At 34.5% G+C, this 26,917-nt stretch overlaps 1 protein-coding gene across 15 annotated transcripts in view; it reads left to right on the top strand.

Annotated features, from left to right (window-relative positions):
- Positions 1-26,917, top strand: part of LOC111153485 (calcium/calmodulin dependent protein kinase II delta) — a 326,696-nt gene that overhangs the window by 287,914 nt on the left and 11,865 nt on the right. For 14 of the 15 annotated variants that reach the window (XM_022512565.1, XM_022512533.1, XM_022512557.1 and 11 more), the window contains one exon: positions 2,068-2,116. The exons of the other annotated variant lie outside the window; for it this stretch is intronic. In XM_022512565.1, the coding sequence (XP_022368273.1) occupies positions 2,068-2,116 (49 nt within the window). The remainder of the gene's footprint in view (positions 1-2,067; positions 2,117-26,917) is intronic. 15 annotated transcript variants of the gene reach the window in all.

The following is a 26,917-nucleotide window of genomic DNA, read 5'->3' on the forward strand; positions in this document are numbered from 1 at the left end:
GGGAGTTTCAATTCTTATGAAATGTTTGTTTTTGTTGAGTTATATGCATTTCAGTAACAGATATTTAACCACTTAGGCTGAAAGAAGACTGTAATGTTTTCTGTCTGTTGTAGATTGTGTAGCATGTTAACTAAATAATAGTACTTGTGTACATGTCTATAGGACGAAAGGAGACATTTTCTGAACATATTCCATGTTTCCAGTTTACTAACTCTCATATATTATTGTATCTCTAAGGGAAGGAAAAAATATTTCATCGATTTTTCTCAAATACTAAATATAGTCACAGGTCTAATTTCTCCTTACTCTTATCAACAATATTTAAGTCTTAGAGAACACATTTCCTCTGGTTTAACATTTAGTTGATCAATATTAAAATCATTAAAGTAAAAAAAAATCAAGTATTCTTTAATATGAGATGTATTTTATGGTCATAATACAAAATATTTTAAGTCCCTGAAAGACTTATAGGACTCACGAGCATCATATAGGAGAAAAATTTTTTTTAAATATCATTAGCAAATGAAAGACCAAGCATAACAGCTGGAGTGGATACTTCAATAGTTCTAGCTATATCATTTGTAAGAGTTGCTGCATGATATTTCTTGCTTACATGAATTCGTTTACTTTTACAGTGCATGGGTTTACCTTCATCTTGAGTTTAAATTTGAACACTAGGTCACATTAAGAAATGCATGAAGACTATTTGCTTTTGTTTTGTGTATATGGAGAGCTTCTGGATACACATTTAATTAGTCTGTCCCTTTGGCTTAAATATTATATATAATATTTATATAAATTGATTGCTTTTTTGATTATTGAATCTCTACAAGGACACTGATTGGTATCTGCATCATTTTCCAAAATCTGTTTTTCATCACTGAGCACATAGCTCTGGATTGGAAGTTTGTTTCCAACTTCTTTCAGCTCTAGCCTTTAATCATTTCAAGTAGATAATTGTGTTTTTCTTATGAATACTACTAAATTTCTTTGCTAGAAAAAATTTTGTTAGCACATTATTAGTGGAAAAAATTTATCAAACCATTTTAAGAAACTGTATCTTAATACTGGCAGTTACAGTATCCTTTTAAGTGTGCTTATTAATCTTCAACTTCATTTTAGCTTTACAAAGAAATGGCTTTGTCTTTCCATTATGGGAGCAGGTTTCTTATTGATAACAGCTTCTAATTGATAACAGTTTCTAATTAAGAAATGGATGAAAAAATCTAATTGTTCTTGAAAGTAAATTATTCATATAATTCCATTGCGCTGATCACAAACATGGAAATTCTTGTTAAAAGCAGTTTCAGGGCGCCTGGGTGGCTCAGTTGGTTGAGCAACTGCCTTTGGCTCAGGTCATGAACCCAGAGTCCCGGGATCCAGTCCTGTATGAGGCTCCCAGCTCCATGGCGAGTCTGCTTCTGTCTCTGACTTTCTCCCCTCTCATGCACTCTCTCACTCTCTCTCTCAAATAAATAAATAAAATCTAAAAAAAAAAAAAAAATGAAATTTCAGCATAATTCAGCTTAGTACCCCTAGCTTCCTGATCGTATTGATACAATGAAATGCTTTCTGTCTCTACACAAGAATAAGACAAATAGGCTGTGAATTCAGTGCTTGATCTAGTTCCTTATACAAAGATGGGGTTATTTACTCATTAATTAATTGGTAAGAGAAATTGTTCTATTTTAGGGTCAAATTCATTAGGCTAATATATTCAATTCTGATAAATATATAGAAAAAGCACACCCTATGGGGCACTGTAACCAAATATGGCCTTACACAGCTCTTAAAATAAGTTGCATACTTGGGCTGCTTCTACAAATAACCTACATTTATCATACTTCAGAGTAGGCCACCAGAGCACTCCCTTTTTGAAGTGTTTGCAGCATTTGGCATTTTATTTCTGTTAAAACCACATAATGTACTTGTCCATCTGCATGTCAATATATGTACACAGCTTGCTGATGAATTTTGCATGATATGTATATCACTTGCCAATTTTAAGAAGAAAAAAAGTGAAGTTTTCCATTGTTTGCAACTTAACACATGTTTTCTTCTCGACAGGAGTCAACTGAGAGTTCAAATACAACAATTGAGGATGAAGATGTGAAAGGTATGATTAAATCAGAAGTGGAAAATCCTAATTAGAGTTCCATATAAATCAGAAAAATAGTTGTTTCAAATAACAAGTTTGGGAACTAGGCCTCTTCTAAAAAACAAAAGTACTTTTCTTTTCATACGTACACATTATTTTGATTATATATAGAGATTTTGTCAATTTTTTCACATTATATTTTTTCTCTGTCTTGAAATATACACAAACATAGGACATTTGGGTACATTGTAATTTTAAACTAGTAATGACAGTCTGGGGACATAATATCAAATTGTAAATGTATCAGAAGGTAATATAAAATGTTTATTTATGTCTAGAAAACAGATTGTGTTCAAGAACAGAGTATGGAAAGGACCATTGTTTAAAACCTTTAATGGTCTCAGTGAGTTTGAACATTTGGCATTCTTTTTATCCTAGGTTTTTGTGCACTTTCCTAATATATTCTTGACCTCCATTCACTTGAGTTGCCCAGGTTTTTTTAGAAATATAAATGAGTCATTGCCAGCATTTCTATGGACATCTCACTGCCTCTGCACGTACCTCTAAACATACTTTGACTTCTTTTTGGTCTCCTGGCTATTTTAGAAGGGTTAATTTTGCTTCAGTTGCTTTCACAGTTTCGTGTTCTTATTTTCGTAATTCTGTGTATGTAACTACAATTTCTACTGGACATTTGTCGAGAAGCCATTCCAAAAAAAAATGGTAAGAATAGGATCTTTAAAAAGTATTAAAGATGGGGGCGCCTGGGTGGCTCAGTCATTAAACGTCTGCATTCAGCTCAGGTCATGATCCCAGGGTCCGGGGATAGAGCCCCGCATCCTGCTCTGTGCTCAGCGGGAAGCCTGCTTCTCCCTCTCCCACTCCCCTTGCTTGTGTCTCTCTCTTTCTCTGTGTTAAATAAATAAATAAAATCTTTTTAAAAAGTATTAAAGATGTATTAAAGGAAAATAAGCATAAAACAAATTCAGAGAAATGATTCATCAATAAACATTATTTGGAAAGATTATTTACTTAATAGTGTCAACATCGGCTTTCATTTTGTAGTGACATTAGTAAGACACAGTTTTGGAAAACTATATTCATGTTATAGAATAAAGAACCTGGAAACTCTCAGGTCAAGGAGACAGATAAGAAATTTAGGAAATAAAAATGCATATAGACTGCAAGTTACCAGTCACCTATGCTGACTTTTTCCTCCTTGGTTGAATAGAAGAGCTGACTCTATTATATTAAAGTGTGTTCTCTATTTATAATTTAGTGCACTGACCTAATTCTGCTAGAGATAGTCATTTTTTTTTCTCTTACAGTGGAAAGGTGGATAGCTGTGTCAAGGATTTTATTTAGTAGGTCTATTCATCTCGCTCTTGCCCCAGAGCTAAAATTTGAACAGAAGTAATTTTATGAATCATTGATGCCAGTCACATTAGATAAAGAGATTTTTTAACCAAATAAGCAGATATGCCATTTAGCTTTCTCAGTGATTCAGAAAGCATCATCTTTGTAAGTATTTTGGATTCATTAGCTCTTTCAGCCAAGCAAAATGTTTATATGACTTTATACATTCTTCTCTTGAGCAAGAATCAGGGGAAATAAACCTGTATATTATCCACTAGAAAGACTAAATCTTTAAACAGCTGAATAGTATTAGAATAGCAAGACCTCACGATGTGTAATTAGTCCTAATAAACATATTCCTTGGTGATCACAAGCAGCATTTTAATAAGTGGTCTTTCTCACCTGAATTTGACTCTTTACTAAGTTTTGGTTTAGGATGATCACTATTAATACATGTAAATATCAACATATAAACAATCCCTGTCAGCCCTACCTTATAGTTTATAATCTTTTTTGATGAAATAAAATTGTATCAGCATCTCTCAGAAAACAGTTCTCTCCATATCGCAACAATGATACTGGTTTCCTTTGCCTCTGGGGTTCCACAAATTGAGATAGTATTTGTCTTTATGATTATAGGCTACACACACCAAATATTAGCAAAATTAAAGCATAATATTGAGATGGAAAGAAATGTCCAGTTGATTACTGACCCCAAAGTGTTTTTATTTATTTCTTTGAACTCAGTGAATAAGGTATTGAAGTTTTTGCTTAATTTTCTTTGCGTGAATGTGGCCACAGAATCACAGATATAACACATTAGGCATCATTTGTGTTCTCTAAGACCCACACAGCTCTTTGGTGGCTGACCTTTTTTAATATTGAATGATGTCAGAAACCTGTCAGACTAGAAGACACTTTAAAAAATCACTCAGGCCATTGTTCTGACTCCAAGACAAGCATTAAATAAAACTGTCATTTAAAAAAAAAAAACTGTCATAAATATTTTTAATGTATTGTGCTGGTGATGTGCTTATATGGGAATCTCTTCATTAACCAGGACACAGTCCATCAGAAAGACCCTAATTGATTTCTGCATTTGTATGACTGTGCTCTTTTCTCTTTACCTCAGAGTTTGCTATATATAGCTCTGGGTAGCTTGGTAGAGAGTGTTTTTTGACTAGCTCTGTTAGAAGCCAAATTACCTGTTATCTGAGCTCTAGGAACTCAAAAAGACATCAGTTATATAACCTGACCAAAGCCACAGCATCTCTACAAAGCCATATCCTACGTACAAAATTTCCTGTCTTTCTTCCACATATACTTTCCAATCCTTTCCCTTCTGTATACTACTTTGTTATCAGGGTGAAACACCAGACTTCGGGATATATTCTTAAATGCGTATTCCCCTAGCATGTTCCTGCATTCAGTCACCTGCTCCATCCATTCCTGCTGGCTGTCCCACATAACACCTACACCTAGACTTCTGTTGTTTCATGGTAGCGTATGATCCCTGGAATACCGTAGTACATGCTCCCATAGTACATGCTTCCATGCCAATGTAGTACACATTCTGTCTGATCCCCAAGGACCAACCTGGCAGTGACAGTTCTACACACTCTCTACTGTAAAGAAACACAGCAGGGGAGATATTAACACATCAGGGTGATCTAGACAAGGGAAGAAATGAAAATCAACAGAATACCTTGTGTTGGCCTTTTCAGGGGCAAAAAAGGTAGGCCAACCACTCTTAAGGAGGAAGAAAGTATTAGTCATAGTAGATGAGTAATCCTTCACATTCAGGGAACCTGGAGCACCTAGAGAGCCAGAATTTGTAGAAGACTCATTTTCTTTGAGCTCTCCCTGTTAGTTTCCATTCAGAAAGGCCTTTAGTTTTCATAAGGCCCCAATCTATGTGTTATTCTTCAACTGTATGTAGGCTACCTCAGTTTTTTCATTCAGCAGATATTTATTGAATGGCTAACTGTTTGAGCTCCACATCTTTTCTTGGTGACTAGTCTTATTCAAGAGTTTTCATCAACTCAAGAGTCAAGATGTTCTTCTGTACACTTTACATGAAGCTTTTATGCTATTATTTATTTTGTTTCTCTCAGCTAATTCAATAAATATCAACAAAATTGACTTTAAAAACTGAGACCCAAGATAAATGTGTTTTATTTTTAAAAGTCCTTTTTCATTTTAAAAAAAAACTTTAGCATTTAGTTATAACCACATTTCCCTTCCTAAGCTCACAGTCATCCTAAGGGATTGTTTTACAATTTTTCTTTTTAAAAAGCTTCTTAAGTTCACTGTTTTCTCTTTGCAAGCCAACGTGGACTTCCTAGTGTGGACCTCTTGAGCCATTTCTTAATTTTGTCCTATATTCAAAAACCAAATATTATCTCTAACTCTATGTCTGTAACTCAGCAGGAAACTCCGTGTAATGGAAAGACCGTAATGGCTTAAAAATAAATGGGAGTCGTAATGAGGCATAGCTATGACCATAGAAGCACTGTGCAGTAAAAACAGCTTTATGCACCCAAAAACAAACAAAAGTTTTCCTATTAGAATTCACTGGTGTTTCCAAAATACAGATTTTTAGGTCTAAAATTGTTGAAATAGTCATTCCATTTTGAGTACATTTCTAGTAAAACAGTTACTTTTAGATGGCAACACTTAACAGTGCGGCTCTCTATGAGTACGGGTGTCCTTAAAGCTAATGATACATAGCAATGGTCCTCTCAGCGCTGTATACATTTGAAGACTGTCCTTTGGTTTGTGGCTGTAGCCACAGTTTGCAGGGCCTGTCGCTGTATGCCACAATGTCTGTCCACCTCATAACCTGCCAGCGCCATTGCCCAGAGTCAGCTACTTCTTCCTGATGGGTACGCATCAGTTTGGTCCTTCTGCTGCTCTTCCCTAGACTTCCAGAGTTGTGCAACACCTATTGAAGTTGGGCTCCTCTGTGCCCTTATGTCATCTCTGTTACACATCCTGCTTCCAGCGTCTCATTGCATACAGCTCACCATTGAGTAGCTGCTTGGATCTCTTGCTGCATTTCATTTTTCCTTACAGTGGAGCTCTGTGCAACAAGCAGAAATGTGTTGCTTTGAGCAGGACTGTGTGTATGGGGACTTCATTCTGGTTTATCCTCTTTTCCTTTTGCTGACAAATAAATGATGATAATGAGGTTGCATTGTTTGCAAAAGACCCAATTAAGGGCAAGGGTTGACACCCTTAGCATTTCAATGGGGCCATTTTGATGACATCTGGATATAAAGGCCTTGGCTCATCTGCAGAATCATGTGGTTAATGAGCTTTTTGTGTATATCTTTGTGAATCTATACATTAGTGGACAGTGTGATGACTAAATACTCAGATTCAACTATTCTTACGTTCTATGTTCAATGAAAACCTTCACTGCTGGGTAGAATTCCCTAAGGCAGATGATCACATATTACCAGTCTTATTCAGATCCCTTTGTGGTTTGTAACTCAGCATTTGTCCTGCATGCCTTTCTCTCTTCAAGAGAATCTGCATATCAAGAAACTTCTGGTTATTTTATTTAAGAACCTTTGATAATTATGTCATTCCATTAGATTAAAACTGTCTTAGAAGACCTGTAGTGCAGTGCATAATAACTTCTTTCAGATTTCTAATCAAATTTTGATTTTTAAAAAGGTTTATTTAGAAAAATTCATGTCTGCATGTATGTATCTGCCTGTTAATCTTTTAACTTTTAAATCAGGATCCATAACTTATAGAACTGAGGCAGAATTTATTCTGCTCTACCACCAATATCAAATAACTTCATTTCTCTTTATTTTTCTTTTTTAGATTCCTTTATTTTACCTCCATACTCAGGTTTTTCCATTTATTCTTTGCCTCCTACTAGGTTTGACAAATCTTAAATTTGTCAGTGATAGCCTCTGGCTTCTTTGGCCAGGCTGACAAAATACAGGGTCAAAACAGCTGCCACTCTCACTTAAAACAAAGTCCTAAATCAAAATGAACAAAACCAACTAACAGAAACATGTAGCTACTCATTTTATCATTAAGAAGACGTGGGTTCATCCTATATTAATAAATTTTCTCAGTTCAAAGTTTCTTTTTTAGCAAGTCTGCAAAATTCTATATACTTTTGGAGAATAATGGAGCATTATTTTATTAAATACTTCATAAATTCTAAATCACGTATACTCTAAAACTCCTCCCATCAGTTTCCCAATCTTTTTTATTATTAGGTAAAAATCTTGGTATTTACAAAACATGCTTTTCATAATGTTTATATTGAGACTAGGCTACAGGTTTAGTATATTTACTGACAAAGACTTGTGACATAGAAAACCTATTAATGTATTGTATTTTGGTCAGGTTTGGTTCTCTCATAAGAAAAAAATGTAATTTGTTCTAACATACTTTACCAATACTTATATTTAAAATGACCAAGATCAAGGACCTAGATCAAGGCAGAACTTGTTAATTGAATTAGCAGTTGGCTTTCAAAACTGAAGCATAAAAATATTTGCTAATTGCTTTATTTTTTTATATTATTTTTTGAAAACAGATGAACTCCTATTTAAATTTTATTTTTATTTTCTCCTTATTTGGGATTTTTTTTTTTGGTATTTTTAAAAATTTTATTTTATTTTTATTCCAGTATAGTTAACATATAGTGTTTTGTTAGTTTCAGGTGTACACTACAGTGATTTAACAATTCCATACATCACCCGGTGCTCAACACAAATGCCCTCCTTACTCCCCATCACCTATGTCACCTCTCCCCCACCCACCTCCTCTTTGGTAACCATCAGTTTGTTCTCTATAGTTAAGACTCTGTTTCTTCATTTCTTTCCCCCCACCCCTATTTGTTCCTTTGCTCATTTGTTTTGTTTCTTAAATCACACATATGAGTGAAATCATGTGGTATTTGTCTTTCTCTGACTTACTTCGCTTAGCATTATATTCTCCAGCTCCATACATGTCATTGCAAATGGCAAATTTCATTCTTTTTTATAGCTGAATAATATTCCTTTGTTTGTCTGTGTTTGTATGTATATATACATTCACCACATCTTCTCTATCTATTCATCTATTGATGAACACTTAGACCACTTCCATTATTTGGCTCTTCTGAATAATGCTGCAGTAAACATAGGGGTGCATGCATCCCTTTGAATTAGTGTTTTTGTATTCTTAATAAATACCCAGTAGTGTGATTACTGGATCTTGAGGTAGTTCTATTTTTAACTTTTTGAGGAACCTCCATACTGTTTTCTATGGTGTCTGCACCAGTTTACATTCCCACCAACAGTGCATGAGGTTTCCTTTCTCTCCACATCCTTGTCAATACTTGTTCCTTGTGCCTTTTTTTTTTTTTTTAATTTTAGCCATTCTGATAGGTACGAGATGATATCTCATTGCAGTTTTGATTTCCATTTCCCTGGTGATAAGTGATGTTGAGCATCTTCTCAGGTGTCTGTTGGCCTTCTGTCTTCTCCAGAGGAATGTCTGTTCATGTATTCTGCCCATTTTTATTTGGATTATTTGCTTTTGGGGTATTGAGTTGTATAAGTTCTTTATATATTTTGGATACTAATCCTTTACCAGATATGTCATTTGCAAATATCTTCTCCCGTTCTGTAGGTTGTTGCTTAGTTTTTTTTATTGTTTCCTTCACTGTGTAGAAGTGTTTATTTTGATATAGTACTAATAGTTTTTGTTTTGTTTTGTTTTGTTTTGTGTTTGCTTTTATTTCCCTTGCCTCAGGAGACATATCTAGAAAATTGTTGCTATAACTGATGTCAGAAAATTGCTACCTGTGCTCTCAACTCGGAATTTAGGTCTTTAATACATTTTGAGTTTATTTTTGTGTTTGGTATAAGAAAATGATCCAGTTTCATTCTTTTGCATGTTGCTGCCCAGTTTTCCCAACACTGTTTATTGAAAAGACTATATTTTTCTCAGTGGATATTCTTTCCTGCTTTGTAAAAGATTAATTAACCAAGTAATTATAGGGTTCATTTCCAGGTTTTCTATTCTGTTCCATTGACCTATGTGTCTATTTTTGTGCTAGTACCAAACTGTTTTGATTACTACAGCTTTATAATATAACTTGAAGTCTGTATTTGGGATGCCTCTAGCTTTGTTTTTCTTTTTCAAAATTGCTTGGGCTACTTGGGGTCTTTTGTAGTTCAATATAAATTTGGGGGGTTTTTGTTACAGTTTTGTGGAAAATGCTGTTGGTATTTTGATAGGCACTGCATTAAATCTGTAGATTGCTTTGGGCAGTATAGACATTTCAACAATACTTGTTCTTCCAATCCCTGAGCATGGAATATCTTTCTATTTCTTTGTGTTACCTTCAGTTTCTTTCATCAGTGTTTTATAATTTTCAAAACATAGGTTTTTCACCTCTCTGGTTAGGTTTATTCATTGGTATCTTATTTTTGGTGCAATTGTAAATGGGATTGTTTTATTAATTTTTCTTTCTGCTGCTTCATTGTTAATGTATAGAAATGCAACAGATTTTTGTAGGTTGAATTTGTATCCTGCAACTTTACTGAATTCGTTGATCGGTTCTGTTAGTTTTTTGGTGGAGTCTTTAAGGTTTTCTGTGTGTAATATCATGTCATCTACAGATAGTGAAAGTTTTACTTCTTTCTTACCAATGTGCATGCCTTTTCTTTCTTTTTGTTGTCTAATCACTGTGGCTAGGACTTCCAGCACAATGTTGAATAAAAGTATTGAGTGGTCATCCTTGTCTTGTTCCTGACCTTAAGGGAGAAGCTCTGTTTTTCCCCATTAAGTATGATGTTCAGTGTGGGTTTTCCATATATGGTCTTTCTTATGTTGAGGTGTGTTCTCTCTAAACCTATTTGTTGAGGGTTTTATCATGAATGGATGTTGTACTTTGTAAAATGCTTTATCTGCATTTATTGAAATTATTGTTTTAATCCTGAAATATGCTTTTAATCCTTTTTCTTATCGATGTGGCATATCACATTGATTGATTTGCAAGTGTTGAACCACCACCCTTGCATCCCAGGAATATATCTCATTTGATTGTGGTTAATGATTATTTTAATGTATTGTTGGACTCAGTTTGCTAGTATTTTGTTGAGGATTTTTGCACCTATGTTCATCACACACATTGGCTTGTACTTCCTCTCTTTCTTTCTCTTTCTTTTTTTTTTAAAGATTTTATTTATTTATTTGACAGACAGAGATCACAAGTAGGCAGAGAGGCAGGCAGAGAGAGAGGAAGGGAAGCAGGCTCCCTGCTAAGCAGAGAGCCCGATGCGGGACTCGATCCCAAGACCCTGAGATCATGACCTGAGCCGAAGGCAGCGGCTTAACCCACTGAGCCACCCAGGTGCCCCTTTCTTTCTCTTTCTTTTCTTTTTTTTTTTTTTTTCCCAAAGATTTTATTTATTTGTCAGAGAGAGAGATATATATAGAGAGAGCACAAGCTGGGGAAGCGGGAGGGGGAAAAAGGCTCCTCCTCCTCAGCAGGGAGCCTGATGTGGGACTCGATCCCAGGACCCGGAGATCATGACCTGAGCCAAAGGCAGACGCTTAACCAACTGAGCCACCCAGATGCCCTTCCTTTTTTTTTTTTTCCTTTTCTTTTCTTTTCTCCCTTTTTTTTTTTCCTTTTCTTTCTTATATCTTTTCTTTTCTTTTCTTCTTTCTTTTGTGGTGTCTTTTTCTTTTGTGGTGTCTTTATCTAATTTTGATCTCAGGGTGATACAGGCTACATAGAATGAATTTGGGAATTTTCCTTTTCTATTTTTGGAATAGTTTGAGTATAATAGGTGTTAACTCCTCTTTAAATGTTTAGTAGAATTCACCTATGAAGCCATCTGGTCCTGGATTTTTGTTCGTTGGGAGTTCTTTGATTGCTGATTGAATTTCCTTGCTGATAATTGGTCTTTTCAGATTTTCTGTTTCTTCCTGCTTTAGCTTTGGGAGGTCAAATGTTTCTAGGCATGTATCCATTTCTTCTTGGTTGTCTAATTTGTTGGCATGTAGTTTTTCATAATATTCTCTTATAGTTGTTTGTATTGCATTGGTGTTGGTGGTTATCTCTTCTTTCATTGGTGATTTTGCTTACTTTGAGTCCTCTCTCTCTTTCTTTTTTTTTTAAAGATTTTTATTTATCTATTTGACAGAGATCACAAGTAGGCAGAGAGAGAGAGGAGGAAGCAGGCTCCCTGCTGAGCAGAGAGCCCAATGCGGGGCTTGATCCCAGGACACTGGGATCATGACCTGAGCTGAAGGCAGAGGCTTCAACCACTGAGCCACCCAGCCACCCTCTCTCTCTCTTTTTGATGAGTCTGGCTTTTGTTCATCTTCTCAAAGAACCAGGTCTTGCTTTCATTGATCTGTTTCTCTGTTTTTTTAGTTTCTATATCTTTTATTTCTGCTGTAATCTTTATTATTTCCTTTATTTTGCTGGTTTCAGGTTTTAGTTGTTCTTTTTCTAGCTTCTTTAGGTGTAATATTAGGTTGTTTATTTGAGATTTTTCTTGCTTCTTGAGGTTGTCCTGTATTGCTATAAACTTCCCTCTTAGAACCACTTTTTCTGCATCCCAAAGGTTTTGGACCATTTTGCTTTCATTTTCATTTCTTAATATGATTTCTTCTTTGATCAATTTCCAAATCATGATTAAACTACCATTTTTATAACTTTGAATTCATTTTATTAATTCAGAGTTTAAAAATCTAACAGATACTATTCTTAGATATTTATGTGGAAGTTAAAAGAGGTAATGAGACTTACAATTTATATAATCAAAAATTTTGTAGTCAACAAGATTTAATTTACATTATACTATAGTTGCATATATATTGAGTGTAAAACTTTGTTTTCTCCATGTATCTCTAGTTCCTGTTACCTAATAAAAACGGTCCAATTGAATAAGCAACTAAATTTAAAGTTATGTGCAAGTTTTAACGTATTTTATTACTTTCTCTGTCTCCTTTACCTTTTTAACCTACTGAGCCACCCAGGCACCCCACCTTTACCTTTTTAGATTGTAATTTCATTACTTTTTTTAATGACATAAAAAATATTAGCAAGGATGTAATTGGAATCCAGAGTTTACACTCTTGTTTATAGTTCTTTTATCTAACTTACTTAGAGCAAGTTGTATAACTTTGTGCCTCAGCCTTCCTGGTTACAGAATTTAGATACTAAAATCAGTAATACAGAGTTGTAAGGCTTTTATCTACCCTACTTTAATGCAGTACTACTAAGATTGTTATGAAGTCTTATATTTTTTAATGTGTGAACAATTATACATTATAAAGTAATATATAATAAATATAGATAGTTATAATATAAATTATCCAAAGCAATTATAAAAAGACATTTAATTCAAAGTTGAATACAGGAATAAATTGCTGCAGTTTTGTGGAATATTATTACAATGGAAAAAAATTGTGTCTACCAAACTGTATATTCAAAATGTTATCATGGCACTAATGGACTGTAAAATTAGTACTTTAAATACATCCCAGTAAGAATTATTATGAGACTATATTTCATGTTTTTAAAATATCTACAAAAATATATATATATATAAAATATAAAATATCTACTATATAAAATTATTTTACTTCATATATTTCCATGCAGAAGTTAAATTACAACTATGTTTTTATTAGCTATGAATTATATAATTCTGAAATTTATTAGATTAAAATGCTTTAATAAAATACTATCTCCTTTGCTGAGTTTGTATTATTTTTATCAATAACTATATCTAGAAATTATGTGAAATTATGTCTGTAATATTTAGTGATTCTTCTTATACATTAGTGAATCAGTAAAATGGCCTTTGTTGTTGGTGGTGATGGTGGTATGTACTTCTGCTCAGACCCCTTTGATTTGCGCAGGAGGCATTAGGTGTAAAGTAGTCAAATAAATCTGACTCCTGGGCATTTTTACTATTTTACCTGATTACAGATCATTCAATTTCAGACCATGTTAGGTGGAGAACTAAGATATTACAAGAAGAAACAGAGAAGGCATTACTGAATGAAGGATCTTGATGGAAGAGATTATGTAGAAGTAAAGGTTGTTTTTGGTTTTTTTTTTTTGCATTTGGAATAGTGGTATTTTTATTATTCAATTCAAATAGTCAATGAATATTCTGTGGGCACCTCTAATGTAAGTTTACTAAGTAGGCACTAGCCACATTTCTGGCCCTCATGAATAAGGCTAGAAAAGACAGAGATGATTCTGCATGATAATATGCCTTCTTTGTTTCTGGCTGGTATTCAGATAATTCTAAAACAAGGAATAATGTTAATTATATAAGGGCACAGAGTTATGTGTGAGCATCACAGAAAATTTCAGATGCATGTAATACATGTAATTCCTTTTTTATTTTAAAGATTTATTTGAGAGAGTGTGTGCATGTATGTGCAGGTGCCCATCGGCACCTGTGAGTTGAGGGAGGCTCGGAGGGAGAGAATCTTCAAGCCCACTCCCAGCTGAGTACCTAGCCCAAGACAGGGCTGGATCATATGTAACATATGTATACATATGTAACATATGTAATTTCTAACAAAGAGACCTCTACTTGAAATGTTTGATCCAATTTTGATTTTTAGAAAGAGTTATTGAACACTCATTGTGTGCTGGATATGGTAGACTAGGCTGAGGCTAATAAGGCTTACCTTTTTCCTCAAGAAGTTATCAGTCTTAAAGTACCCTCTTTAATGAAATTATACCTGCTGGTACATTTCCCCAGTAAATGGCTATTTTTGCATTACAATTTTGTTCTTTGTTAAAGAAAATTTCTTCCAGGATACATGAATAAATGTTTGTACTTAAAACTTAGTGAATTAGTCTATTTCCTTTTTCCTTCCTTCCTGCCCCTTTCTTTCTTTCTTTCTTTCTTTCTCTTTCTTTCTTCCTTTCCTTTCCTTTCCTTTCCTTTCCTTTCCTTTTTTTGATATGTAATGTAACATTGTTCTCTTGGCCAGTGTTGTTTAGCAGAATTTGCCAATCCATTATATGAAAATAAGCATCATGGTTGGTACAAAAGGACTGATTTAGTTATTGGGATTGCTATGATTTGTTTAACTGTGGTAAAATAAGTGTCCCTGCTAAAGCCATATTATACTACTAATTATATGTAAAGTGTATACTTCATTTTATGTATATTTCAGTACCCAAAGGAAACAGTTTGCACTATGCAAATATCTTTGGTTGGTTCATTTGATCTCTTTAGATTAGAACAGAAAATTAAAAACCTATACTTAGGTTTGAATATTCCCAAATTATTCAGTTGTGTGTTCTTTAAAAAGAAACATAAAAATTCTTTGTAAGACTGTTTCATGTTATAGATTAAGTCATGCTTTTAAAATGTCAGTGCTTACTGACACCTCCAGAAAACATTCCTCTTTATTTCTCCTCACCTACGTCATACTATCCGTGCAAGTCTGCAATGTTTTGATCTAATTGCATTATTCCAGTATTTCATATCTCCAACTTTTTTCGTGTATCCGTGTTCAAATGCATCTATGAAAACTGAACTTGATATACCTATGGTATATTCTATATCCTTTAATACTCCTGGGTCATCATCTTAGAGCTTTGTCTCCTCAGTTTTGCTTACACCCTACATCCAGTCTATCAATCAGTCAATCAGCAAATCCTAATGTTTCTCCTTTTAAAATACGCACATTTTCCCCCCATTTGACAACTACTCACCAACCTCCACTTCTACCACCCTGGTCCAAGATACTATCATTTTTGTTGCCCATATCATTGACATGACTTCCTTAGCAACTCTCTGTGCTTTAGCGTTACCTGATTATAGTGGATTCATAACGCTGTAGTCAGAGTAACACTTTTAAAATAGATTGCATAATGTTTCCACTCTGTATTCTCCAGTGACTGCCAAAGCCATTTTGTTATTTTTTATTTTTTACATTTATTCCAATATAGTTAACATACAGTGTTACATTAGTTTTGGGTGTACAATATAGTGTACCAAAGCCATTTCAGAATTAAAAGTCCCTCTATGACAAGAACTTCCACCAGCCATGCCACCCATTACCATCTGGCCTCATCTTGTGTTATATACCTCAAGAACACAGTTCCTGAAACCGTATCAAGCAGGTTCCTGCCTTAGGGCCTTTGCACTTTCTGTTCCCTGCCTGATACACATTCCATGTTGCTTACTGCTTCTTATCTTTTTATGTCTCTGATTAAATGTTACCATCTTAAACATTGATGACCCTACTTTAAATTGTCCCTTCAAATCCAGCAATTCCATTCTCCTTCTCTGCTTTGCTTTTTACCTAGTGCTTTACACTATGTGAAATATTTATTTACTTGTTTGATGTCTCTCTGTTCCTCTACTAGAATGTAGATTTCTTCAGAGCAGAGATTTTTATTTTGTCCACTGCTGTATCTGCCATATCTAGACCAGTGTTTGGTAATAATAGGAATAACAAATACTTAATTGATGGAGGAAGGAAATATGGTAGATATCAACCATGCCATTTCCTACCAGCCAGTAAAATGATAAAAATTCTCTAAAATTATGATCTCATCACAACTTTTTACCTTTATAGGTTTTTATGCACATGTCCTCTCCCCCTCCCCTCCATACTTAGGAGCTAAAAATATAAAATTGCAAATTTAAAAAGTAACCCACATAGAATCCTCTTCCCTGTTTGGGTGGAGCATGTGCTTTGATGTTAAAAATACTAGGTTTGAATCCCAGCCTGTCCCTGATGGGCTATGTAATCCAATTGCTCATGTAAACCTCTCTGAGGTTAATAGTATCTCCCTTCTTAACCATTTTTTTACCTTCAAAAGTGACAGTGTCATATGCAATAATAATAATAATAAAGCGTGGTCATGTTGATAATGTTCATTAAATGCCTGGCCCATGATAGTTGCTTAGTCAAATTATATTATTTCTGGCCATTCTTTCCTAATATTAGATGATATAAGCACAAAGGTTCAATTAAAAGAAACTATAAATTTAAAGGGACCTGTTTTTTTTTTATTTTAGCATCAGTGTTTCTACTTTCTAAGCCATTTATTTCAGATAAGTGGCTAAATATCTCTAAGTGTTAAGATCCATATATATAATCCAGCCAACTTACATACATAAACATAAGAGCTGCCCAAGTACAGAAAATTTCATTTTTTTGCCTTAAAATAGAAGTTCATATTTTTTAGAGCTTTTATTAAAGTAACAGTATTCTTTTAACTGATGAATTTAAAGTTAGATTATTTTAATTCACTGCTTTTTTCCTTCTCTGGTACCATATGGTAGACATTCAATAAATTAATAAATTATTTATGAGGTTTTTACATTAAAATTTTGAGTTCAGAGACATACTTTGTTTCTAATTAAACATAAATACTTTAAGTAATGATTCAGTCTTCCCTCATCTAAACTTATCTTTTGTCCTTGAATGTTTATAAGTGTTTTGAAAAATTAGCTCACTTTTGGCTATTTTGATTATTCTTGTTGAGGGTTAAAAATATGTAGACTGACTGTTTTCCACAAAAGTAAAACACTTAATTAAAAAGAAGCATATATATGCAAAATTATTTACACACTTCTCAAGCAAAATGTCTTAAGAACCATAACATAAAATATCCCTCTTGGAGATTGTAATTTTCTAGTTCAGTGTTTCCACAAACGGCCACTAACCATCTTCATAGAAGTTAGCAAATCAAGTGTGAAAGACCTATTTGTTTGTTAAATAATTTATTACACAGGATTACCGATTTCTTTAACATCACTACATGTGGTTATTTAGTATATGTCCATATAGCAAAACACAGATGACAAATGTTAGGGAGAGAATTTTGGATACTATTACTCAAACTTTTAGGAATTTTGAATAATAGAAAACCCATTGCTATTATATGTTTTCAAATTTAAAATGTGAGAAAAGAAGAAAAAATGCTGCTCCAAATTCTCATTCGTTTATAATTTGAACTAGGGCATATTTTCAGTTGGGGAAAGTAATTTGTGGTGGTGGTATCTGTTTTGAGTAGAGAATATTTTTATTTCATACCTAGCCTACTTTACTCAGACTTCTAGTATTCTAGTGAAGTATTGTATCACATTATACAAAATTAAGGTGAACAAAAATGTAAAGATATTCCTGAACGGTAGAGATGTACCTCTGAAAAGGTTAATGGTCTTTAATGACAGAAAAGGTAGCCTATTTAAAAGAGACTGCCATAATTTTTTAGAGGTATTTTACCAGTTCAGAAAAAGTGTGAGTATATGGGATTGTGTATTTTTAAATCTTTATTCAAGAAATAGAAGCTCTTCATTCATAACCTATACAAGTAGAAAGAAGGGTAGTGTAAGATGGGATTTTATAATAGTATCATTTAACTAAAGAGCTAATAAAAATGAAATGTGGTGTTTACTTGTTATGGAAGATAAAACATCAGAAAACTATTTGAGATAAATGTCTGAGGATCTTTACCAGAGTTGGTATCCTTAGAGTCTATAGTAGAATTTTCTAACATGAGCAGTGTTGTGAGTTATTGAAGAATTTCCTTATTAGTGCTATTTAAGTTATACCTCACTTCTCACCCTTTTGTTTTGTGTACTCTGCCCATAGAAGTGCAAGAGATAATTTTTAAAGATGTTTCCTGTGGTCTGCCCTGCTGAACTCCCAAGTCAGTATCTCCTTTTTAGCTCAAAATTATTCTCTATGGAAGGTTCTTATTATTGTCTTAATCTCAGTTAACATAATATAGACTTGTATTTTGTAAGTGTGGACTGTTAATTACTCATCAGATAACCTGAATGGTGTCTTTGATGAATGTTCATCATTTGAATTCAATGGAAAAAAGCAAAGCAATATTATTCCCTACTCAAAAATACTGTATGCACTCTGAGTTACATTTTGTAATAATTTGTTAATTGTAATAATTTGTTAATTTATTATAATTTACATTTATAATACTTCCTAGAATAAATGGGGATGACAGTAATATGTTCTGAAATGTATGGTTCATAAATTTAATTATTACTGTGGTCACATTGGTTAAACCAAGAATAACTTTACTGGGTTTATAAAATTTGGCCAAGATAGTCCAACAAGTACTTTTACATTAATTTCCTAAGCTGAATTTAGCATAGGATATCCTAGAGCTGAACTTTTAATATAGTGCCAATGTGAGGTATCACTTGAATAAAAAGCATTTGCTCTGAGAACTCACTTAAAAACTTCTGGTCTGATAGGATATTTTCACCTTTCCAAATTAAGCTTTGAAAAATGTAGTAACTAGTCACAGAAATGACTCTTGGTCCTACGAGTCTTACCAGTGTGATCTGTCAGATGCATGGGGACAACAGAAGAGTTATAGGAATTTACATCATTTTGTGAGAGGAAGTGTGTGTGTGTGTGTGTGTGTGTGTGTGTGTGTGTGAAAAGTGGGAGGTATGTGTAAACAATTTTCCTCTAAATCTAAGTAAGTTTTCCAAGTTGTGACAAACCATTGTAAATTTATATCCAGACTGACTGCAACAATGCCTTTTCAATCCAGTGGTCTGGCATCTCAAAAGGCAACAATGGTCATCAAAGTTAAGCATATAGGTACATAAATATTACATTGAACTTTGGTCTTTGTACCTACAATGTCATAAACAACTGTATTATATAACTGACTTACCAAGAGAATTTATCATTATTCCATAATTTCCCAACTTAAAAAAAAGCTTCTTATTTATGTTATTTGTCTTATAAGATTGTTCCACTAGTTCCCTAATTTACTATTGATTATACATGCTCTAGTACTCTTGAATAATGTATGAGTGCAACTGGATTCTATGATATGTTTTGTGAATTGGCCTCTCTTCCCACTTCATTGGACCTCATCTGCCCTTTCAGTTCTCATTTATTGATTCTGGAAGCTATGGATTGGATAATGATAGACTTTGTAATGAAAGCACAAGCTACTATTTTTGCAGCTGTTGAAAATGAGAATTAGCTAGAAAGTGTAGAATTACAATTACAGGAGATGGTGCTGCATATTTTTGGGTGGTAGTAAGATCTGTTGTGTTATCTTAGCAGTTTCATCAAAGGGAATGGTTCAAAATGGGACAAGCAGAAGTACTTAACACAAAAATGTGAAATGACATTCTTAGAGTTAAAATATCCATATAGTGGTAGGTGAGAAAAAAAACTGCTTTAACTTCAGTCTTACTGAGATAACACTGCTGTGAGAAGTATTGAAATATGACTAAGCTTGTGTGAACCTGGAGAAAAGACTTTAGGTCAGCTGGGGCTCAATAAATGTGGAGGTAGAATAATATTGTATACTCTTACTATACTCTATTACTATAGTTAGCCTAATTCTTTCTCTAAAAGCAAATCCAAAGATATCACACTTCAGTTAATTATGGTAGGGTTTTGTTTGTTTGCTTGCTTGCTTTTTATTTTTGGTTTTTGCAAAACAAAGATTTAAAATGGTTTTGTAGTATAGAGGACATGCTCTTAAGCTTTTCTTGCATTCTTGATCCAAGGGAGCACTCACAAATCTACCAGTTGAATTATTCAGGAAAGTGTAGTTATCAATAAACTTACCCAAGAATATATTGAATTCTATTTCTTTGCTAAATACAAATTATATACTTTTTATATAGTAACGGAATAAGTTATTAAAAATAAAATATCAAGCTAAACAGCAACAATAGAAACGGGGGGGAGCCTATTCTCATCACTGCACAGTCTTTTAACCCTTTGCAGTATTTTTTTTTTCCTGTTTTTTTACTTCTGGCTATTCATACTGAAGGACAAAGCATTAATACTTTGACAATTACCTTGACCTGAAAGACACATGCTTTTTTTTTGGCTGATACTATGTAAAATTGATTGAAGTGGTTAATTGGACTCATTATAATTTTGGGGTTTAGGCAAAATTGAATTTCCTTCATATCAAAAAAACAAAGACAACTTTCCAAGTACTTAAAAATTCTAAGTCTCATTGTCTCTTTTCCAAGTCTTACTATTTGCTTTTGAGAAAATAACTTTGTCACCTTAGTTCTGCAATGAAAGAGATACTCCTTGAGAAAGCTTAGTATTTCTTTTATCATTCAGTATAAACTTGAATGCCAGGAAACTACAAGTTTTTTTAAAGATATAATTGATACATAGCACTATATAAGTTTAAGGTATACAGTGTAATGATTTGACTTACACATATTGTGAAATGATTACCCTAATAAGTTTAGTTCAACATCTAAAATAGATAGCAAAAAAAAAAAAAAAGGGTAAAGAAATGTTAAAAATTTTTTTCTTCTAATGAGAACACTTGGGATCAACTTCCTTAACAACTTTCACATATACCATCCAACAGTGTTAACTGTAGTCATCATGTTGTTCATTACATCCCTAGGACTTATTTACCTTATAAGTGGAAGTTTGTACCTTTTGACCACTTTCCTTCAATTCCTCCTTTCCCTATCCTGGTATTGCCTCTGGTAACCAGAAATCTGATTTCTTTTTCTATGAGTTTGTTGTTTGTCTGATTGGTAGATCCCATATATAAGTGAAAGCATACTGTATTTATCATTCTCTGTATGACTTATTTCACTTAACATAATGCCCACAAGGTGAATGTACATTATTGAGGAGACTACAGTTTTAATCCTCAAGCAGCTGATGTGAATCTTTGAACTGGTTTCTTAAAATCTTTTTCTTCCATGTCATCATCTCTTAACTGTAAGTACTATCACACCTATCTGAATCATACACATCTTAATACTAAAATACTCAGGGTGCCTGGGTGGCTCAGTCCATTAAGCATCTGCCTTCGGCTTTGGTTATGATCTTAGGGTCCTAGGATGAGTCCCACATCCATCCGGCTCCTTGCTTAGCAGGGAGTCTGCTTCTCCCTCTCACTCTGTGCTCTCCCTCCCTCTCACTCCCTCTCTCAAATAAACAAATAAAACCTTTAAAAAAAATACTAAAATACTCAATGGTCTTCACAATGTTGTGCTATTTCTAGCTTAAGTTAGCTGAGGATTGAACAGTTATTCAGTTGCTTTTAATGTGGCTAGACTGAATTCTTTCATATAAGCAAATATTCTATATAACCATGTATAGTTTTTTAAACTCTGAAACTTTTACTTAAGCCATTTTTATTGAAAAACTAAATACACATCCCTTAACTTTTTAAAAAATAGTAAATATGTTATTTCTTTTTTAGATCTAGATCATTTTAGGAATGACCTCACCATACTTTAACCCAATGATATCCTCACAAACTTTTTTAAAAATGTAATCCTATTTTCACTTATACTAAATGACCCCAATGCTAGAGTTTTCTGTTTTTAAATATTTGCTAATCATTTATTGTCAGGTAATAACAACTTAACAGGACTAAGACTAATAGTATTTATTCCCCCAATTAACATTTTATGCTTTGAAACTTTGAAACTTTGTTCTGTTTTTATAGAACGAAGTACAAAGATGATGTGAATAATTTTTTTTTTTTTTTTAATTTTGAGGGCCTCTAGTGATTAAAGAGGTGAGTTGTTGACTTACTGAATAGGTGGCTTCTGGATAAGTGAGCTTTACAACAATTCTTGAATAGAAATTTGGTAATGTCCAGGTTTTAATTTGAATAAAATATTATAGATTAAACCAGTCAACTCTAAAATTTTCTATGGGCTTGATTTTAAAAGCCAAAATAATGGAAATTACTCTCCTAAATGTTAATACATCAAACTAATGAAATAAAAATGAAATCACTAAGAAACAAGCTGTTAATTGCATAGGAAATGCCAGACAGCAGAGTTGATGGGCACCTTTTTCTACAAAACTATCAAGAGCATGAAAATAATCCTAATTTGTAGATTTGCCTAAGATAATAACTATTCCTAAGAGTTATTTTTGCTAATGGCAGCATGGAAAAAGACAGTAAAAACATGGGGCAATTTGTTTTGTGAAACTGGTATAATAATTAATTACAACCTTGGCCCAGTAATTCAGTAGTCACCTTGCCAGAGTAAGTTCAAAGTCACTTAGGTGGTTCGTTTAAGTTTATGATTTCAAAATATTGAATTAGGCACTGTGGGCTGGAAAGGAACATAGATTAGTGAGTTAAACAGATATCTCAGCCAAATAAAGCTCCAGCCCTGGCACAGTTTCTGACTTCGCTGGATGACTTGAGCAAGTCACTTAACCTCCCTGTCCTTTAAGTCTCTGCCCAATACCTCTGAGAAATGTAGAAAGAAGTTAAATTAAATAGAACTGTACCTGTTGGCAAAAAGTAGATGAGCGGAGCACCTGGGTGGCTCAGTCAGTTTAAGCATCTAACTCCTGGTTTCAGTTCAGGACATGATCTCAGGGTCAGGAGATGGAGCCCTATGCAGGGCTCCATGCCCAGCAGAATCTGCTTGAGATTCTCTCTCTGCCTGCCCCCACCCTTGATCTCTCTCTCTCTCAAATAATGAAATAAATCTTTTTTTTTTTTAAGTGAGAATTGCTAGTAAGCTAATATACCTCAAAAGGCTATAATTTTAATTGTGCAACTTTTGATCATTGAATAAGTTATTAACCTTTAGGCACAGTTCTCTAAAAGATTTCAGTGTGTGATACTCTGCTAACATTTTAGTAGAGATCAATTTGCATCAATAAATTCAGTTCATTTCCTAGTCTAAGTCCATAGTAGGCCAGATAGCCTTCTGAATAAGGTTTATTATCAAGTACTTTAATTTCAGCAAATTGGTTAATCCAAAATCCATAACTACTGAAAAGCTCAAGCTTGAATAACTAGAACCTTTCTCTGTACTCAATTCCCTTGAAAAGAAATTACAAGTTTAAACATTGACTAGACATGCCTAGTTTCTCTTACTGGGCCTATACAGATTACTCTGGCATCTAAAATACCATGGCCTCTGCTGATTCTGAGATATGCAAGATGCATGAGCGCCTTTTCATTTAGCACCCTCACATTCAGACTGCTATCAGACACCATCATCATCACCTATAACTTGGCACTTATCTAATGTTTCAAAATGTACATAATATTTTATAGGCCTTATCTGTGCATTTATTCATATGTGCATGCATTTATAGACATTTACTCAGTGCTAGGCACTGAAGCTAGAAAACGGTCAAGTCCTGGGCAGAAATATGAACATCCTGTGGTGATGCTTTAGGAGGACCACAATACAACCAAAAAGCTGCAAATGGAGCCTAAGGAAAGGCTATAAGGAAGAGATAATTTTGGAGCAGAATATTGAAGATTTTCAGACAGAAGAGGGAGGGTTTCTGGAGAGGAAAGGCACAGCATTATCAAGAGCCAGGACCAGCTGAGGAAGAGTGAAGCCTTTGGTGAAGTTGTAGAATAGGTTCTGTGGGACTCCTGGGGGAAAAGAAGTGTCAAGAATCAAAGCTAGAAAAATAAAGTAGGGAGACCTTTCAAGAACAAAGAAGCTTGGGCTTGGCCTCTAGACGGTGGAGGAGAGGTATGGTTAGCTCTATTCTGTAGAGATGATTTTGCAACAGTGAGGGGTGGATGGTGGGAGGGTGTGGGATGTGACCTTGGAGCAGGAGGGGTTAGGAACAACTAAAAGCCTGAATCTGAATAGTGGCCATTAGCCTAAAGAGGAAGAAATGGATCTGAGAAAGATTTGGATGAGTGAAGAGGACTGGTGATCAGCTATATGAAGAATTGAAAGAAAAGTAAGTGTCAAGGCTTTTGGTTTGGGCAACTGAGTAGATAATGTCCTCATTATCCAAGATGAATGATACAAGAGAAGCAGTGGATTATGCAAGGGAGATACTTGAGGTCCATCTTGGGCACCCCTACTAGGTCTGAAATGCCAGGATAACCGGAGATGTTACAGTGCAGTTAGAAATACGAACTTGGAGCCTAGAAAGGTTTAAGGTTAGTGATAGAGATTTGGCAGTCTTCATTATGTGGTCAAAGGCAGAGAATAAGTAAGATTGCCAAGGACAAGCAAAAAGATGAACAGGCTGAGGATATATGTTGGAAAACATCATCATAGCTGATAATGAAAAATTATGACTTGTGGAGGACAGAATATGAGGACAAGACTGGTAAAATTGTGATCTCATTAGCAAAAGTGAGGAAATCAGAGAAGGAAATTTGATGTTTAGTTTTAGACAAGTTGAAGACTTTTCTTTCATCATCAGTAGGCAACAAGACATGCTTCTTTATATCTGAATTGTTTCCATTTATCAATTATATATTTTTTAAAGGCTATCTGACCCTCACTAAAAAATGTATATGTTGGAAAGGCCACTGGATTGGGAGTCAGAAAGTGCTTGAGTTTGTTCTGGACCACTATTCATTCAAATATTTATTAAACATGTACTATGCTAGATATTGGGTTGCAGTGGTAAGGTATCTGTCCCCATGGAGCTTACAAATAGAGAAAATGTAATCAAATATGCACAAATAAATATGTAAATACATGTGTACTAAATGATTTTAAACAGCAGTTGTAGGATATGTGTGAATTTAAAACATAGAGATCAAGACCTCTCCTAAAATGAGGGTTAGGAAAGGCTTTTTTTGAAGAAATAATAGTTGAGATTTGATTAAAGTGGAAGCAGAAATAGGGGACAGTTTTCCAAGAAGAGAGGATAACATATACGAAGAGCTGACAAAAGAAGGAAGCATGGCCATTTTGAATTTCTGAGAGTAGGCTATATGGATAGATTGGAGAGGATAAAGTAAAAGAGCCTTTGAATGGGTCTGGTGAGATGGGAAGAGTCTAGATTATTGAAGATTTCATAAGTCTCCAGATATTTATTCTGGACAAGAAGTGGTGGGTGCTTCTACCAGAGTGGTAGTGAAGAAGGAACGAAGTAAACTAATATGTAAGACATTTTAAAAAGTAAAATCAGCAGAACTTGAAAAATTAGTGTGGGTGGGGTGTGGGAGTCAAAGATGAATCTCAGGGTTTTTTCTGGTTTGCACAACTGGATGATGATGTTGCCATTTTACCAAGAGGGAGATCCCTGGAAAAGCAACTAGATTTGTGGGGGAGTGGGAGTTCATAAGCTCAGTTTAGGGTATGCTGAGTTAAAGAAGCATTTGAAATATCCAGGTGAAGATTCCAAAATAGGCATTGACACACAGATCTGAAGGAAAGGACTAGAAAAAAGGAAGCAACAAGGCAGGAGTCATTGGACCATAAATGGAAATATAAAACACTGGTGTGGACAGGATCATAGGGATAACAGTGTCTGTGGAGAGGAGGGCCTCAAATCAAACCTTTAAAAGGAATTAAAACATATAAAGTCCAGGTAAAGAAAGATAACATAGCAGATGAGAGTGAGATCATGTGACCACATAATTAGTAAGAAAAGCAGGAAGAAAGTGAGTATTTTAGGAAGGAGGGAAGGAGTAATCAGCAAACACTGTGCCTTTGGGCAGTGCCTATAATCTGCTTGTTTACCCGTTAAACAGGTAATGTTTGTCTGCATATCTCAGATCATTGTTGATCAGATCTGATACTGTTGATCTGATCAGATAAGATCTGCTAATGTTTGAGAAATGTTGAAATCTGTCATTTTTATTATGTAATCATTCTCAGTTCCCAGGGCTTCTTGTTTGGTTGGTTGGTTTTTAACACTGGGACCATTCAAACTCTTATCTTACTCTTCCAGGCCTCTTTAGAACAATGAAAGAGCCAAAAAGATAGGAATTTGAACATGAAAATATTCCTAGTTCTTTTGCGTAGTTGCATGGGAGCAATTATATTCAGGATCTGGAGCGTCTCTCCCACTTACTTTTCTCTCCTGCGGTTCCCCTAGACACCTGGAAGTCCCCAGAAACTATTTTGGGACTTGTGGGTCAAGGCTTGAGTGCCTCCATTCTGTAAATAAAACCACTGGGTAATCAGTTCTCTGTGATTAAAGTGCTGGCTAAGGATGGAAAAACTTTTGGTATTCAGAGGATGCTGTATTGGTACACTCTTCCTTCATCTTAAGGGTTAATTAGTGACACATCACAAGCTGTCCCCACTTTGACTTCTGGAGTGGTCATTACTTAATCTTTTCAAAGACGGAAGGCCAGATGATAGGGGCCTCTTCCTGCAGATCTCAGACATCCAGTCACCTAGGACAGTGATTGTCCTTTACCCTCACTGCTGAAAAGTAGAGCTAACTAGCACCAAAACCTCACTCTTCCTGTAGGTCACTGTGGCAATAGTCTCAACCACAATAGACTACTGTGTACAAATGATTCATTTCCAGACTTCTGCTTTCCTTTAAAGAGTCAGCTGTCATGTGCTGCCTGTGACTCATTCAAGCTCCTTTGCCCCAGGGAAATAAGCACTCTCAAGATTCCTGAGTTCCAGGCTCCTCTGGGAAGCCAAGATAGTCATGTTGTTTTTATGATGGTGCAGCACAGAAGCATTCTCACTAATTCCCACATGCTCTACTGCCAGTTAAAGGACCATTGTTTCTGAG

Source organism: Enhydra lutris, unplaced genomic scaffold (assembly GCF_002288905.1).
Source record: "Enhydra lutris kenyoni isolate GAN:26980312 unplaced genomic scaffold, ASM228890v2 scaffoldscaffold3, whole genome shotgun sequence".
Lineage (NCBI taxonomy): Eukaryota > Metazoa > Chordata > Mammalia > Carnivora > Mustelidae > Enhydra > Enhydra lutris.